The sequence below is a fragment of the Opisthocomus hoazin genome, chromosome 18 (assembly GCF_030867145.1).
Source record: "Opisthocomus hoazin isolate bOpiHoa1 chromosome 18, bOpiHoa1.hap1, whole genome shotgun sequence".
NCBI lineage: Eukaryota > Metazoa > Chordata > Aves > Opisthocomiformes > Opisthocomidae > Opisthocomus > Opisthocomus hoazin.
Window position 1 is genome coordinate 8,793,976 of NC_134431.1, and position 15,766 is coordinate 8,809,741.

Genomic DNA, 15,766 nt, shown 5'->3' on the forward strand with positions numbered 1-15,766 from the left:
CAGGACCTCATGCCAGCGGTGGGACATGTTCACAGTGGGCTGTTTGCAGACAAGGCAGCTCCTACCAAGTGCGGAACCAGGGACCATGCTCCAGCCTGGGACGCGGGGAGAAGTGCGTTCCGCTGCTGTGGCCGTGCCCACCTCCCACTGGAATTGCGCTCATGCGGACCCACGTCTGCCCGGCTGGGGGGTTGCCCTCTGGTCATTCGTTCCCTCCGCAGCAATGGGCATTTGGGGCAGGGAAGCCAAAAGGATGTTTTTCTGCCCTGACGTTAATGATTGAAGTGTTTCATTTTACACCCTCCAGTGGCTCCTGAGAATGTTCTGAATCTTTTGCCCTCCTTCAGTTAAAAATTTCAGAGATTTAGGTAGAAACAGAAGTTAACGATTGGACAGCCTGACACAGAGGCTTCTTAATGTCCAGCCAGGAGCCTCTGCTGGAGAAAACAGTCATTAAACATTAATGGAGAGATTCTGAAAAGTGTGTCCTGATGCGAATGGTCCCCTTTTCCAGTGTGTTATCCCTCACCATCTGACAAAGCCAAGAGAAGTCCTACCCTACCAGAAATGCCAGGAGAATGTGTCACCCGTAGAAGAGAGCTCTGGTTACAAAAGATGCTGATGTCTGAGGGAGGGATTTTTTTTTTTTTTGTCGAGGGTGAAAAAGAGTTATGCAAAATAAACAGAGTGGAGGTCCTTGCAGAAAGACTACGCACACATGATGCTGGGGAACCTTTATCTATACGCCAAAATCTAGCCTCTATCGCTATCCAAACATGGGCGGATGTGTTAGCTGAGCTGCTTGTAATTAGCAGAGCTGCATAAAACTGAGCTTTCCTATCTGATGAAACTTTGAGAAGGATGGAAAAACGGTGAGTCCCAAGGGGGAGCAAAGCCCTCATGTAGAAATTTCCTGCCTAATGCAAATCCAAGAAAGCTCAGTTTGGAACCACCGTTTTTGTTTCCCTAAAACTTGCTTGTTTGAGCAAGGTTAAAGTAAATTACTTCAACAAGGCTAAACCATCTCATTTGATATTTGTTCTTGCAGTGATCAACCTGAGATACATCATTCCATTCTGAAGTAATATAAATATAAAAGTTGTAACACAACAAAGTAGAACTTTGAAATGAAGTGGCTTTTCCCCACCAAACCCAGTACTTTGACATTTTGATGCAGAGGAAGAGTGAGGGGTTGGGTATGACCTTTCCTATAAAAATATTGTCAGAGATGATTCATTCTCAAGCAATATTTTAATGATGATGTAACAGCATTTCCCAACATTAAATGTTCCCACTGGACATGTCTTGACTGGCTCTCATGCCCCTTGGGCAGCTGGCTTGCACGTAGTTTTGTTCATTCCTGCTCTGTGGCATTTCTGTCCTTCCTCCTGCACTCCCCTGACTATCTGCTGCCTGTGTTCTCATACTGTCCTTCGAAAGTATGGATGTCCTTAATTGATTAGTTCTAAAGGAGCACAGTCTTTCCTCTCAAGCCCTTTGGGGCAGATTGGGAACTACTCGTGATGGGGGATGGCTGGTCACAACAGAAGACCTGTTTCAGCTGAGATGAGAGTGCGCAGCATGCTGAGAGCAGCCTCTCCCCTGTGAGAAGGCAGGGTTCAGACAATGTCATTTTTAGGCTTTGTTTTTTTATTTGAGAAATTTTTCAGCCCCACAGTTGTAAAATGAGCTCATGTGGAAATTGCTGTAGTTTGCAGAGTTGTTAACCAGCTTTACCAGGTTTACTGCCTCTGCTCCAAATGGCACAAGGATGCAATGGGTTTTGCGGATCTGCCCCAAGCCTCCACTGGGATGCAGCCTGTTTGCTGTGTAAATGTCATTTGCCATTGGAGCCTGCTCTAGTTTTCATAATTGTTGAGTTGTATTTGCCTTAGGAGTTTAACAGATTTCTTTCTGTTATAAACAATTTAGCACTTGCACGCAGTAAGAAAGAGGGAAATAGGCCCCTGTGTTAACAGCACTGAATTGCCCGGGGCTCTGTGCTGCTGGGTGATTACCGAAAAGCTCAGATTTAGGATTTAGGGGGTTTTGATCAGCTGGATACTCTCTCTTTCTGGATATCCTTTTTTCTTCATGATATAAAAATTACGTCTAGGTCAGTAAGCACAGGAAGTTCCATCTGAACATGAGGAAGAACTTCTTCCCTCTGAGGGTGATGGAGCCCTGGAACAGGCTGCCCAGGGAGGTTGTGGAGTGTCCTCTCTGGAGATATTCAAGACCCACCTGAACAAGGTCCTCTACAGCCTACTGTAGGTGACCCTGTTGGACTGGGTGACCCACAGAGGTCCCTTCCAACCCCTACCATTCTGTGATTCTGTGAATAGAGCTAGAAACTGATCCTAGCTGAAGAGGACCCATGCTGGTTTTATGACCTAACACTGGGAAGACTGGAAATACCTTCCTACCTGTGTCAGGACCTGTGCTGGCCACTGACAGAAATGCTATCCCATCCCTCTGGAGCCTCCCCACCATACCCACATGCTGGCTGGGCACACATCATATCCTGCAACATCTACCGCAGACCTCTAAAATTTAGACTTACGCAGGAGACATCTCCGTGTATCTCTCTGAGGCTGCCTGAGATCCTGCAGTATAGTTTTACAGAGGATTTCAAACCCACTGTGCTAAGCTTGATTTTGGAATCAGCAATTGTCATTTTAGTAATATGTGTTAAATGCAAATATATTTCTGTTTTTTAACTCTGAAGAGAGATGTTCTTACTGCCTTGGGAGCAAACTAGTGTTTAGTTTCAGTAATTCCACACCAGGAGAATGGATACAAATATTTTCTTGGGCAAGAAGCAGAAAGAAAGATAGGCAGCTTTGGTTTCAAATCTTGAGCAGACCTTGGGCTAGAAATCTGTCCTACTAAGTCTGATTACCTGAAGTATTTGTATAGCACTTCAAGTTTTCAAAGTGCTGCACAAACTATAATTAATAAATAATTATAGATAGACCCATGCAAAACACACACCTGATCACGTATCTAATTTGAGCTCAGTGTTATCCTGCCTGTGCTCATCAACTGATTAGCTGCACATGCAAATGGCCTGTGCTGGCATTGTATGGATGCCGTTCCCAATCAGCTGCAACAGTCAGGATAACAGAGTGAACAATGCACATTTTCTTTGAAGGTCTCAGCTGCCTGGCTCTCCTTTGGCTCCCTGCTGCCTTCGCCAGGGCAGAGCTAGGTGGGGTGGACAGGGGGGGACTCACCTGGTCATCCAGGGGCAGCTCGCAGAAGGCAGGGATGTACTTGGCCCACTCCACCAGCACCAGCAGCTGCTGCTTCATGGATTCACACACATCGGAGATGTTGGCAATCTTCTTCCCTCGGATGTCTCCGTTGATCACAGAAACTGGGGATGATATCTGGAAGGAGAGAAGAGATCCTTCAGCTTTCAGTGCCACAGAGGAAACATAGACAGGAAAATCCCCAGCCCAAGGGCTGTGCTGATGTAGACTCCAGCATCAACAATTACTTTTTTCTGTTGTACACCCAGAGCCTAGAATATGTGGCCCAGCACATCTCATTTGAATTAAGATCAACTTGAGGATCTGTGAGCATGAAATGCTTCAGAGCTGAGGCTGTGGATCATCTTGGTAAACTGTCATGTCTTGAATAGACTGGAAAGCACAGAAGAAATGTTTCTAGAGCCGAGATCTTCCTCTCACTGGACAAATGTGTTCAGTCAAGATCCAGGAGGGAACAGAGGGGCTCGTGTAGCAGTCAGCCTCACCAGTAGCAAGGACACATCCACACAGTGCTGCTGCACAAGCTACTTGGTCCCACCAAAAGGCAGAGAACTGCTCCCCCTTCCACACTGCTCCAGAGCCAGTGCTTGGCCAGACCTGCCTTGTCTGCTTTTGACAGGAGACACGTGGGCTCTACTTCTCCTCCTGTCTGAGTCAGCATGAGCACAAGAAGTCTCTGCTGAAGGTAGCTTTCCAGGTCTGGCATTGCTTTTTGTGAGCAGCAGGTGATTAATATTTGACACTACCCACTTTGAAATGATAAAGATAGGCTTTAAAGACAACAATTTCCCCCCACCCCCCCGGCTTCTAGGCCCTTTTGCCAAAACCGCGCAGCAAAACAAGCCTGACAACTCTGCAAGCACCGTCACACACAGCTGGAAAGAACATCTCCCCCAAACCAGGCATCCGACTTCCCATCCGCTTCTCATGCATAGCTGCTCACCCAGCTCATCGAAAAATTTACCCTTAGTCACTACTTTATCCTCATGCTCTGTAAGCAATTAACTCAACCCCATCGCTGCCCTCTGCCTGCCCTCTCTGCTCTTGTACATCATCAGCTCTTCCTGTCCTGTCCTGTCCCTGCCAGCATTTTCAGTTTGGACCCTGCCAGCCTCCCCAAGGAAATGGAGTTCAAATGCCACCTGCATTTTTTTTTTTTTCAGGTTGCCTTATCTGGAAGCTTTCCAGCTCTCGAGCTATTATTGAATAAATAAGATTGTAAAAATCTCACCATGTATTACCCTAATCAGAGAGCCCGGAAGACTTAGCAAATAAATAAAGATCTCTGAATGAGTGACCCGAGATCTCAGAGAAAGCAGCTCCTCAGCAGTATCTTGTTCTAATTAGCTAGGCACATAAAAGTTACCAGTTACTGTGCTGGAGCCTGCCTTGTTTAATGAGTCTCTCTGTGCTCTGTGGGAGAGCAGGAGCCCCCCTGGATTTGTCGATGGTTGTAGTTTTTATCAGCAGACCCTGCTCCACACTTAGATACGATGCCACTGCAGGACTCAGAGTCTCAGAAATGTCCTTCCCTTGCAGATCTGGTGACTTGGGACCCCGTTATCTCACACCTCTGGGAGCAGCACTGATATTATTTTGTGGGGCCTGCATAGGACAAGGTGAGGTGTGGGATGAGATTGGATATGCTTCTTGTGTACAGGGTTGGCCTGTAGCCCTTCTGGCATATCACCTGCTCAGGGAAGGAGACCTTACAGCCTGAGCCCTAGTGTGGAGACCAGAGCACAGCATGTGCTGCCTGGGAGCATCTCCCGGGCAGCTTTCAGGGTAACGTGACCCTTGAAGCAAGGAAGAACATAGACTGTCAGCTTGAATCCCTCTTCATTTTCACCAGGACAAGGAGTGCTGCTCTCCCCAGCTCCCATGAAGAGTGGCAGCTCTTGCCTCCAGCACAGCCCCATCCTCATCACTTGTTCTTGCAGACAAACCCTCCCTCCCCACAGCCTGTGCCCTCTCATCCCGTCCCGTGTCCTCCCAGACAGTGCTGATCTGATGTACACTGCAATATCCAGATTCTTAAATTAGAGTCATCTTTTCAGGTGAACGCTCTAGGAAATAAGTCTTGGCAGTATGCTTGTGGAAATGGGGAATTTCAAGCAAACACTGGAAAGAATATCTGCATACAACAAGGAGGAAACTAATTCCTCGTGAAACTGTGCAAGAAGCCAGAATCTGAAGTTCTAACAGCCGATGGGGAAGGGAGGCTGCTCGTGCGAGGCCAGCCCCTTGGCTGGCTTAGGCGGCCACAGCTCCTTGGATTTCAATGATTCTACCCTATTTTCATCCAGCAGGCCCTCCAGCCTTCATGTGTCCCATCAAAGCAGAACAGATTGTTGCATATTATTACAACCGAGTTCAGGACCAAGGAGCATTAAACGGGTGGTTTCAGGTAGCAAAAGCCTCTGAAAAACCAGTCTTGAGCTGGCAGAGAAGTTACTTAGAAAAGAAGCGGTAATTTGACGACTCAGCTATTAAATACTCAACTGGCTCTACTGGCCAGATAGTGCCTGCTGCTTTTGTATCTGCCAAAGGAGAAAGAAGAGGTACCTGTTGTGCCAGGACTTCTGCCTGCAGTAAGACATTGATGGAGGGCAAGCTGCTGTCTTCATAGCTTGATCTCCGGGTGCTGATTCGGTCCCGTTCATTTTGTACAGCTGCAAGAGAGTATTTTGGCTGAGCTGCAGGTCGTTCATGGCAATGCACACCAAAAACTAGCACAGACTTCTGGTGTTCCCCTTCCTTAGCTGCAGTTTCGCAGCTTCCCTGCCTGGCAGGGCAGAGGTGCAGCTGTGTCTGGTTTGTGAAGGGCTGCCTGTGAGAGCACTACATCTGTGGTTCTGTTTTCACATTCACTTTATTAGTCTGTGCTGGGACAGGGTCATTTCATAGCCCAGGCAGCTGGTTCAAAGCCTGCAGAGTTCAATGGGAAATTTTCCTTTCAAAGGATCTGGCTTTTAAGTTTTTTGATTGTAAGGTATGGGGTCTGAAACAGTGACTATGCTCATGCATGCAGCCAAAATCTTATGTGTGAAATGGAGAAGTTGAGTATCTGCATGGCTGCTTTGTCTGTCCACGGGACTTCCTCCTTCGTGAGGCTCTTGCACCAGGTAGGTGCAGTTGGAAAAAACTTCTGTCTAAGCTACAATAAGGAAGGAAGGGCAGAGCAGCTCCTACTTATCTATCCAGAGCAACAGAGCTCTGTCATACTTTATTGTAAAGAGAGTCACGGGACAGGTTTGACCCCAACGTGCCTCCCTGCTTGGTCTGGTGTTGAGGACCTGGGCATTGAGTCTAGAGGTGGCAGCAGCCAGAGCAGAAGCAGGAGTGCTGAGGGGGAGGATTTGCCTCTCTGTCTGTCACGGGACCGTGGGCTGGCTGGAACTCACCACGGCCATGCCAGTCAAAGCCGTCTGCTCAAATAAGGTATTGATCGATGGCAGGGGAAACAGAACAATCCCTGCCTGAGGCTGGTGGCTCTTTGGATTGATACGTTCTCAATGTATAAATCCTCCTGATAAAAAGCAATAATGAGGCTGGGCCAGAAGAAAAGCCCTGCAGTCAGCGGCTGTAAATAGGAGCTCTCAAGGTTATGCCACTTGTTATCAGTAGCAGGCCCCCGAGTTCAGTCACGCCATGATGTTTTCCAAATGTTTGCTCAGTATTAGCTGGTCATGCACCTAATGTAACTTCTATTGAATATTAACAGACAGCAGCAAAGCTCTGGGCATGGGATGAGCGGGCGCTGCAGGGAGAGGAGGATTCCTGTGTTCTTCACAAAAAGTCAAGCCAAGTTCCTTGCAATACCTCATCCCCTTTAACAGGGAAGAAATGTTGCTGCTCAAAGGTGTTCTCGCAGGCCGGTGTTTCTGCGGAAGCTGCCCAGATACTGCTGGTACTTCCCTCTTGTCTTCAATGACCCCTTTCCTCCTATGTTTCTCCTCAAGGGGTTGTGAACTGGGAGGAGCACAGGGCTTAATTTCTCTACAAGGAACAACAGGGCCAAATGCCTCCCGGTTGTCCCTTTGCAGACATCAATGGGGTGAGCTCTGCAGGGTGCCAGGCAGCTCCTTTTGTCCCTCCAGCAACAGGGCCACCAGCAGGACCACCAGTAGGGTCATCAGTGGGGCCACCACCAGGGCCACCAGTGCAGCCACTGGCAGGACCACAACAGCCTCAGGTTTCCTTGCCACTGTGAATACTCCAGAGAACCAAGCAGGGCTAAATAAGAGGTGAATCCTGTCCTGTCATGTCTGAGTCACGGGGTCCTGGGAGGGCTGCAGAGACAGGGAGGCAGGGAAGTTGGTGGGGTGAGCCTTGGGCCATGCAGGGAGTGGATATCTTTACTCATTTTATATGGATTTAAATAGCCAAAATGCTCCACTTTGCTCTGGGTCCTTTCTGCTGTGGCTGATGTATCAGATAAAACAAAGCTTTCTGCAGAGGGCCAGCAAGAACCTACATGCACATTAGGAAAAAAAGGGGTCAAATGACAGTTGGACCTTTGCTGGACTCACCCATCCAGCTGTGGATTTCATGGTGATGCTGGGGCAACAGCACTTAGAGCAGTTTTCCCAAAGTATTTCCAAATTTCCAGGCCTTCTTCAAAGTTTCTGCTTCTCACTGGTGTTGAGAAGTGCTCCCAGACTGCTCAGATGCCCCAGCTGTGTGGGAGCACAGGCGGTGTGTGTGTCAGTGTGAGCGAGAGTGAGCTGAAGAGGCCTGGGTGTGATTTGTGTGGACAAGCACAAGTATGGCCCTGTGGCACTCTCGTGGGCTTGTCTTTGCTGGCATTTTGAGAGGTGCCCTGAGAAGAGGCCCTGGAATTGAATTTGGGAGCATGCGGGGCCCCATGCTTTGCCCTCAAGTGTTGGGACGATGGCTGCTTGCAAGGACTTTGCATGGGTGGGAGTGGGCAGGTTGGGCACATGCAGAGCTCACGACTGGACGCTAAAACTTTCCCTAAACCCCCCTGTGTTGGGGGTCTGGATCTGTGCACAGGAGAGCACTGTGGAGGGAAGACAGGGCTGAGATGGCTGGGCAAGCGTGTACATGGCAGGGACTGGCCTCAGACATATGCAGCCAGTGTGAGTGCTGCTGGGGGGAGCAGGAGGAAGCCACGCCGTCACCCACCTTCCTTCTTCATTCCTGCTCGGAAGCACTTCTTAAGCCTGCAGTATCGGCACTGGTTTCTTTTGTCTTTGTCTACCACACACTGCCTGTTAAACCTGGGAAGAAAGAGAGGTGTGAGGAGCAGCACGACAGCCTGAAAGCAGGAAAAGACAGAACAAGACAGAGCCCCAAGCTCCAAGATATGCTCAGAGCAGGTCCTCAGAGGCTCACCCTAAGAAAGGAGCCTCAGTCTGTGCCATTTCCATGCTTGCTTTAACCTGAGGTTTCTTCTTTGCACTGAACATCTCCGCTCCCTGCTCTACCTCTGGATGTTCAATAAGGATGGGCTAGAGCTGACACTTGCATGCAGGAGCTCAGGCTGCTCCTCTTACTCACTAATCAGTAGGCACAGGATGCCCATGAAGGACTATCAAGCCCCAGTGAAGTTAAAAGTGTGATCCAGGAGGGTCAGAGCCACCTTGGTAGCCTCTGCTGTGTTAGATCCCAGTTAGAAGTGAGGAAAAAATCTTTTATTCTGAATAAAAAAATAGGCTAGAAGGTTGTTATGGAGCTAGTAAGGTTAAGAAGTGGGTTTAAGTCCCTGCATCTCTCCAGGGCTGTGTTTGAGATCCAGGCAGGTTGCTTCTGGCCTCTGGACAGCATCACTGGTGTGCAAACAGCTCTGCAGCCACCTGTGCTTCAGAGAGGACTTGGGAGGCAACCAGCTCCTTCCCTCCACACTTGTATCCCCACATTCATCGCACATGGCGGGGCAAACACTGATATCCCATGTGTGTGGCTCTTGCACGCAGCACAAACGTGGTAGCCATTTGCAGCATGAATTTCACTTGCCAATTTGCTCTAATTTACTGCTGATTGATCAAGCTTGCAAAGTAAAGACAAAGGCGTACAGGGCTGGGAAAGGGCTCCCAGCCATGCCCAGTTCTGTAGCTTTTGAAAAGCCTTGCTTCTACTGTACTTTTTAACACCCCAAGCTAAGGTTTCCCCAAATGGATGCCTGAAAGCAGCTTTTTAAGCATTTCTGTAGCATTCATATAAAAGCCCTACTCTCCGAAGAACTGGGCACCTTGGCTTTTCCCGCTGGAGCTGTGGGGAGGGAGCTCCTTGGGCAGCCAGCCTCAGTAGCCCTGGGGTGCAAGTGATTCGTGTGCACTGGTAAACCTGGGGCTTCTTCCTGTCACTCAAATTTTAGAGTCACATTGTTGTTGACGCTCTCCAAGTGGCTGTCAGGCCCTCGGGAGTAACTCACTCAAAAGGCCCGAGTGATTTAGACAGACTCCAAGATATGCTCAGAGCAGGTCCTCAGAGGCTCACCCTAAGAAAGGAGCCTCAGTCTGTGCCATTTCCATGCTTGCTTTAACCTGAGGTTTCTTCTTTGCACTGAACATCTCCGCTCCCTGCTCTACCTCTGGATGTTCAATAAGGATGGGCTAGAGCTGACACTTGCATGCAGGAGCTCAGGCTGCTCCTCTTACTCACTAATCAGTAGGCACAGGATGCCCATGAAGGACTATCAAGCCCCAGTGAAGTTAAAAGTGTGAGCCAGGAGCTCACTGAGCTGAGGAATCCTTGGTTTCCCCTGCGACTCGGTGTCTCCGTTGCTGAGAGCAGGGAGCAGGCAGGTCACAGCCCTTGGTGGCACAGGAGAGCCGTGGGCTACCACCAAGACGCGAGGTGCAGTGCATGAGCTGTAGGAGCAACGTGCGTGTCTCATCCGCAGGGATGTGCACCCTACGCTGCCAAGCTCGTGTCCTTAGATGTTCTTTCATCATGTAACAGGCAGTGACAGCCTTTTAGGTAGATGGCAGACACACCTCCATCTTGTGATGGAGACGGGATGGGAGGCCACTGAAGTGCCTCCGGGGAGTGAGCACAGAGCACAGAGTAGCAAGGTGCTCAGCCCGTCTAATAAAGTTTCCCCCCAGCACCGCCTTGCTTGCTTTTTTATCCATGGTTGGCCACATCCATTTGCAAAGAACATGTGCTTGGCCCCTAAAGAACAGGATCTTTCCCCAGTGATCACTGGAGGGCAATCCCAGAGTGAGGGCTGTCTCTGGCCCTTCCCAGCTCAGGGCTGAGGTCAGAGAAGGCAATGGAGGATGCAGAGAGGGTAAAGAGGATGAAGAACCATGCTGCTGCACTCTGAGGGCTTTGCCCTTCAGCTCCTGAGGACTGTTTTGTCTCAGCCACATGACTCTGTGCCCTCTGTCCTTACCTGCAGGAGTACATGTGGTTCTTCCGGACGCTCCTCCTGAAGAAGCCTTTGCAGCCATCGCAGCTGGAAGCCCCGTAATGCTTCCCCGTGGCACGGTCCCCACAGATGGCACACAGCGCGCTCACGCCAATGCTGTTGGAAGTGTTGAGGTTGGCTGCTTCTGATGGAGATGTGTCTGCTTGGGGAAGGACACAGGAAGAAGACAACAGTGAGACAGACAGCCAACATTTCCTAACTCATTTTCCAGTGAGACACTTGATTTTTGGAGGAACCAGGCAGCTGCAGCCAGGCCATGCAGCAGAGGCCCATCAGAGAGGTGCATAAGGAGTGGTGGGTGCTCTGAGGGTCTTAAGTCATTGCATTTTGAGTGTGCAAAAGCTGCTCGTGTGTGCCACGGTGAGACAGCTCTTTGCAAAGACCTGACTCCAGCGATGCCCATTTGCAGGAGTCACAGAGCAGAGCCAAAATTCCTCAGGGATTTGCAGACGCTTTGGGCTGCAGTAGCATGGCCAGAGAAAAAGCTGGTGCAGAGTTAAAGCTGAGGTATTACAGCTCAGGGTGAGCAGCTGCTTTACTAGAGAGGTGTTTGTGTTATAGCCCTGAAAGAGCCCAAGATAGTCCTGAGCAGATGCTGTTAGAGAAACGAGGTGACCAGCTCGCTCTGCTGGAGAGCCAGGCATGGAGCTCCAGCCTGCACAGCGGTTCTTCAGGAGAACAAGACTTTAAGTGCACAACAAGCTCAAACGACTTCAGCTGGAAGACTCGTGGGCAAACACTACCTGGTGCAAGGAAGGACTGATCAAGCTAACCCAGTAAAAACTGATGTGATAGCATGGAGGTGGCTGTATGCTGAGTATCTTCCAGAGTCTGGTAGCGGCACGGCTGAGACCGATGCATCTTACAGCCCTTACAGACCGAGGGGGGCTGGCGTTTGCAGGGCTTTTTTGGAAGGACGGGGAATTGCAGCAGCCTCTGTAGGAAAAGACATCTGAAACGCTCGAAACCATACAAGCCCTACACTAAAACCCCTCCAGCAAGCCAAACAAACCTCAAGGCTGAAGAGATCAGCCCTTAATTCAGTTGATCTAATTGTCCCCTCCCATGCACATTTTCCTGTATCAGCACAGGCACATTCTCCTGCCTCAGTGGAAATCCTGGTTGCAAGTAATACCCAGGATCTACAAAGCTATAGAAACCTGCTGGGATTTCAGTACCTGAGTCTACTGGTCCCTGGTCTCTGGGTTTGGCAGGGATGCAGTTAATTCTTGCCCTAGGAGGGCCACAGCTGCTCCCACTTAGCACCCAGCAGAAAGGGAGCTGGATGCTATAAAAAGGCTGGTCACAAAAGGGCTCCCTTTGGTAGCTGGAGCATGACTGCTGGGGAAAGCTAAGGTAATGCTGCCTGGGGCAGGGCTACAGTTTTAGCATTTATTTTGCAGAGAAAGGGATACTGCAGCAGGTACTGCACAGACTTCTCGTGCCATCCCTTGGCATGAGTAACCTGGCATGGATCCTGTGATCCCTGGAAGTGAGTTGGCATGAGGAAATCTCAAGCCAGCCGCTTCCCTGGCTCTGGCAGCAGCTTTAATTTCCTTGCCTGCTTTCTGTCTTTCTGATTCCTTGTGTCCCTCCGGTATTTCTTTCCTGAGTCGGTTTGCTGCCTCTCTGTGTCCTTGCCTGGCACACCCTATTGTGTAGCTGCAGTTCCATGTGTGTGGTGCTGCCTCTGCAAAGCGCCCTGAGCTCCTCACAAGCCAGCTCTGGTTGTCTCTCATCCCTGTGAGCAGCTTGCCTACAAAAAGCATCCTTTCTCCAAGTGCATCCCAAGGGCTCGGCTGGATGAAGGTCATTCCAGAAGGAAAGTTAGATTTCCAGTTTCAGCTAAACATAGGAGCCACACCAGAGAGGAAGAGCTGATCTGCCTGTAATCACATTACTTGTGTATCTGTGACAGCCCAGATAAATCCCTTTTTAGCAGTATATCATGCTGTAATCAGATGAACATAGAACAGGAAAAACTGGCACTGTTATCAAAGAAATTACAACATCTTAGTCTAATAGCCAACTGACAATGAAATTATTGCCTAATGGATAGTTTTCCAATTACGTTTATTCTGTTGTGCCAGAAATGTGGGCTTTTGGCTGCTGTAGTGAAGTGGGTTTAATGGGATTGATTTGGAGTTAAGGTAAATAGAGGAAAGAAGAAATGCTACTTAAAATGTGAGATCTCACAGTAGAGACTTGTGTTAGGAGGACAGGAGCTCCTTGAGAGGTCTGCAAGCCTGTCTGAACATGGGATGCCTGTAGTCTGTGACAGTAGCAAGCTTGGTCCCTGCTGAGGAGCCACCTCTGGGCTGGAGCTGTGGAGCTGTGCAGGGCAGGGGCTGAGCCCTCCTGCAGCCCTCGGCCAGAAGAGGAGGCGGAGGTTGTGCGGGCGGAGGTGCGGGCAGTTGCTGGGGTGCTGGAGCGGCGCTGGAGGCGAGACCTCCCTGCCCCTCGTCTGGAGCTGGGCAGGGGAGGAGGAGAGGTGTTGGTGCTGCCTGACCCAGCTGACTCGTCCACCCTCAGGGCTCGTTTATCGCACCTGATCTCATCATGTAAAATTATCGTGTCTCTCTGCCCTGTGGAGCCCTCGGTCCAGGGGGGCTGAGTTGCAGCCCCCAGTGCAGGAGCTTCTGTGTGCCGGGTGAGAGAAAGGCGCAGAGAGGGAGCAAGATCTGGGTTATCCCAGAGGGTCCAGATGGGCATCGGCAGAGCCAAAGGGAGCTGCTCTCGGCCCCAAGACCCCTGGGTGGGTAAGGCCAGCCTGGGGCACGGAGAAGGGGTGAAGCCCCAGGGCGGCAGGGGGTCATCGCACAGCAGAGCTGCTTTGGCACTGTGGTGTCACGTCCGTGATGGAGCAGAGCCATAACCTGGGGAAAACCCGCACAGGCTGCGAGGGGAGAGCCCTCCTGGGACAGGGGTGCCCCGGCAGCCTTGGTGACACAGCGGGCAGGAGGAAAGGGCCTGGGGGGGTCATTTCTGTAGTGTGCTTCGTTTAGTCATTAACCTCGTATTTAGAGAGACTTTAGGGGGGAATTGGAGAGGAATCTCCTGTTATCTCTGAGCATTTAATCACCAGGACTCCTTGGTTCCCAAATGGGTGGGCCAGCATTGCAAATCCAGGTGGGTTAAGTGTGATCCTACCCTCCAGAGGAGACAGGAGTACTTGTCTATCCCCGCCAGGTCCCCTCACCCGTCTTTCCAGCGGCTGAGCCTCTTGGCCCCGCAGTGCTCTGGGGAAGGGGATCCCACCCTGTGCCCCAGCGCTGCACGGGGAAGGGCCATGGCCTCGGGGCAGCTGTGGGGGCAGCGCCTGAATCAGTTTTCGTAGCGATTTCCACCCTTGCCAGGCACTAAACGGCTCTCTGCTCCGGGAGAACCTAGCTCCAGCAGCTGCTGGGATGGGGCTGGCTCTCTGCTCTGGAGCCACGGGCTCGCGTCTGTCCGGTGAGCCATCAGCGGCGTTTCGCTCGGAAACTTTTGGCTAGTCTTTTCTCTTGGTTGGGGTCTGGGGGAGGTGAGACCCCCCCCCCCGTGCTCAGCCCCAGCCCCAGTCCCTGGGCTGAATGCCTGCTGGGGACCTCTCATTGCACCCAGCTCCTGGCGTGTGCCCGTCCCCGAGGTCTCTGGGCTGCAGGGCACCATCCCGCCTGTGCCGAGCACAGCACTGCTCCGCCACCTCGATTTCTCCCCGGGGGAAGCAGAAAGCCCGCAGTGAGCTGCTGGGAGCCCACGGCTGACACCCCCCACCATGCCCCGGCCCTCCCCGGGAGCATTTCGGCAGCTGCCCCGGGGACTTCTCCTCCTGCAGCCCCTGGGCTTGTCCCACCACAGCGGAGGGGAGAAGATGGAGGAGACTTACCGTTGCCCATAGCCAGCACCTGCATGTTCTCAAACTCCAGGGTGGTGTACGCCGGGTCTAGCGCTGCGCTATAATCTGCCATCTCCATGTCTATTAGGGCTTTGGAAAGGCGCATTATCATCAGCAAACACGGGCCAGATTGTTCCGATTCCCTTGTCCGAGGCTATTGGCCCTTCTGGCTCCCTCTGCCTTCCCTGCGTCCCCTATCTGTTGTCTTTTATTTCAAATATTTCTCTGAAAGGATTTGCTGAGCCTCAAGGCCTATACTCCCCAGAGGGGTGGAGGCAGGAGGCAGGGGGTTAATCTTTAATCATCTCACCCACTGCCGAACGCTGCTGAGCTGTTTTTTTTTGGTGGAGCAGCAGTGATTCTTGTTGACTGTTTATTATTGAATCTCGAGGCGCTTTGCCTGTCCTGGTGCCTGGGCGCAGGTAGCACCACAGGAGCAGGCGCTTGCCGACGAGGGAACACCTTCCTGGGCTATTGACCTTGATGCTGGGCTGCTGGTTTTGTCTTAATTGTACCTGGGGTGGAAAACTTGGAAAAAACCCTGCCAGGAGAACAAGGTTGCTCTTGACTTCTGTCATTGCCTTCCCCTCTCCACCATTCATTACCTTCTCCCACCCGATTTTGCCTTCTCTCACTCCCTCCATCCCTCCCACACCTTTTCCTTTTTCTCCCTCCCTGACAGAGAAGGTCAGTGCCTGCCTGGCAATTTACACGTTGCTATGCAAAGTAACGACATACGACTCCTTTTACTTCCCTATAAACCGAGTTTTACGAGGGCTGGATGCGCTATAAACAGATCCCAAACGGTGAGTGGGGCTGGGGGTGGCACGGGGGCCCTGGGCATCACCGGGGCTGCTCCTGTCCCACTGCCGGAACCACCCTGTGCCGGACACCCCCCAGCCTCAGGTTTTGAGTGATGCATCTTAAAATTTTCATTAGGCATTTTACAACACAGCAGAGCTTTACTCTGCAGTGGGATTTTTCCTTCTGCAAATGCAGCCACCACCAGCACTGGCAGTGGTTCTGCTGCCTCGCCCAGACCTGGGGTCCAACCCTGCTGGCACAGGGCAGGGGGGACCACAGCAAGCGGCAGAGCCGTCTGTGCTCTCCTCCTTGCTGACCTGGGTGCTCTCCTCTCCAGCTGACCCTGGGCATGTCACTCCTCTGCTTTAGATATGACCAAGACGTTTCAGTGTAATTGCAACATCGATGAGT

The 15,766-nt window shown here is 51.1% G+C and overlaps 1 protein-coding gene across 4 annotated transcripts in view; it reads right to left on the reverse strand.

Moving 5' to 3' along the window:
* HNF4A (hepatocyte nuclear factor 4 alpha) overlaps positions 1–15,766 on the reverse strand; it is a 38,252-nt gene that overhangs the window by 5,245 nt on the left and 17,241 nt on the right. Inside the window, exons 1-5 of one of the 4 annotated variants that reach the window (XM_075439005.1) lie at positions 14,543–14,801; positions 10,639–10,816; positions 8,424–8,518; positions 5,841–5,947; positions 3,237–3,392 (exon numbers count right to left, since the gene is read on the reverse strand). In XM_075439005.1, the coding sequence (XP_075295120.1) occupies positions 3,237–3,392; positions 5,841–5,947; positions 8,424–8,518; positions 10,639–10,816; positions 14,543–14,663 (657 nt within the window). In that variant the 5' untranslated portion in view covers positions 14,664–14,801. Of the gene's footprint in view, positions 1–3,236; positions 3,393–5,840; positions 5,948–8,423; positions 8,519–10,638; positions 10,817–14,542; positions 14,802–15,766 lie in introns of those variants that run through there. The other 3 variants (XM_009933796.2, XM_075439007.1, XM_075439006.1) reach the window with 3 other exon arrangements.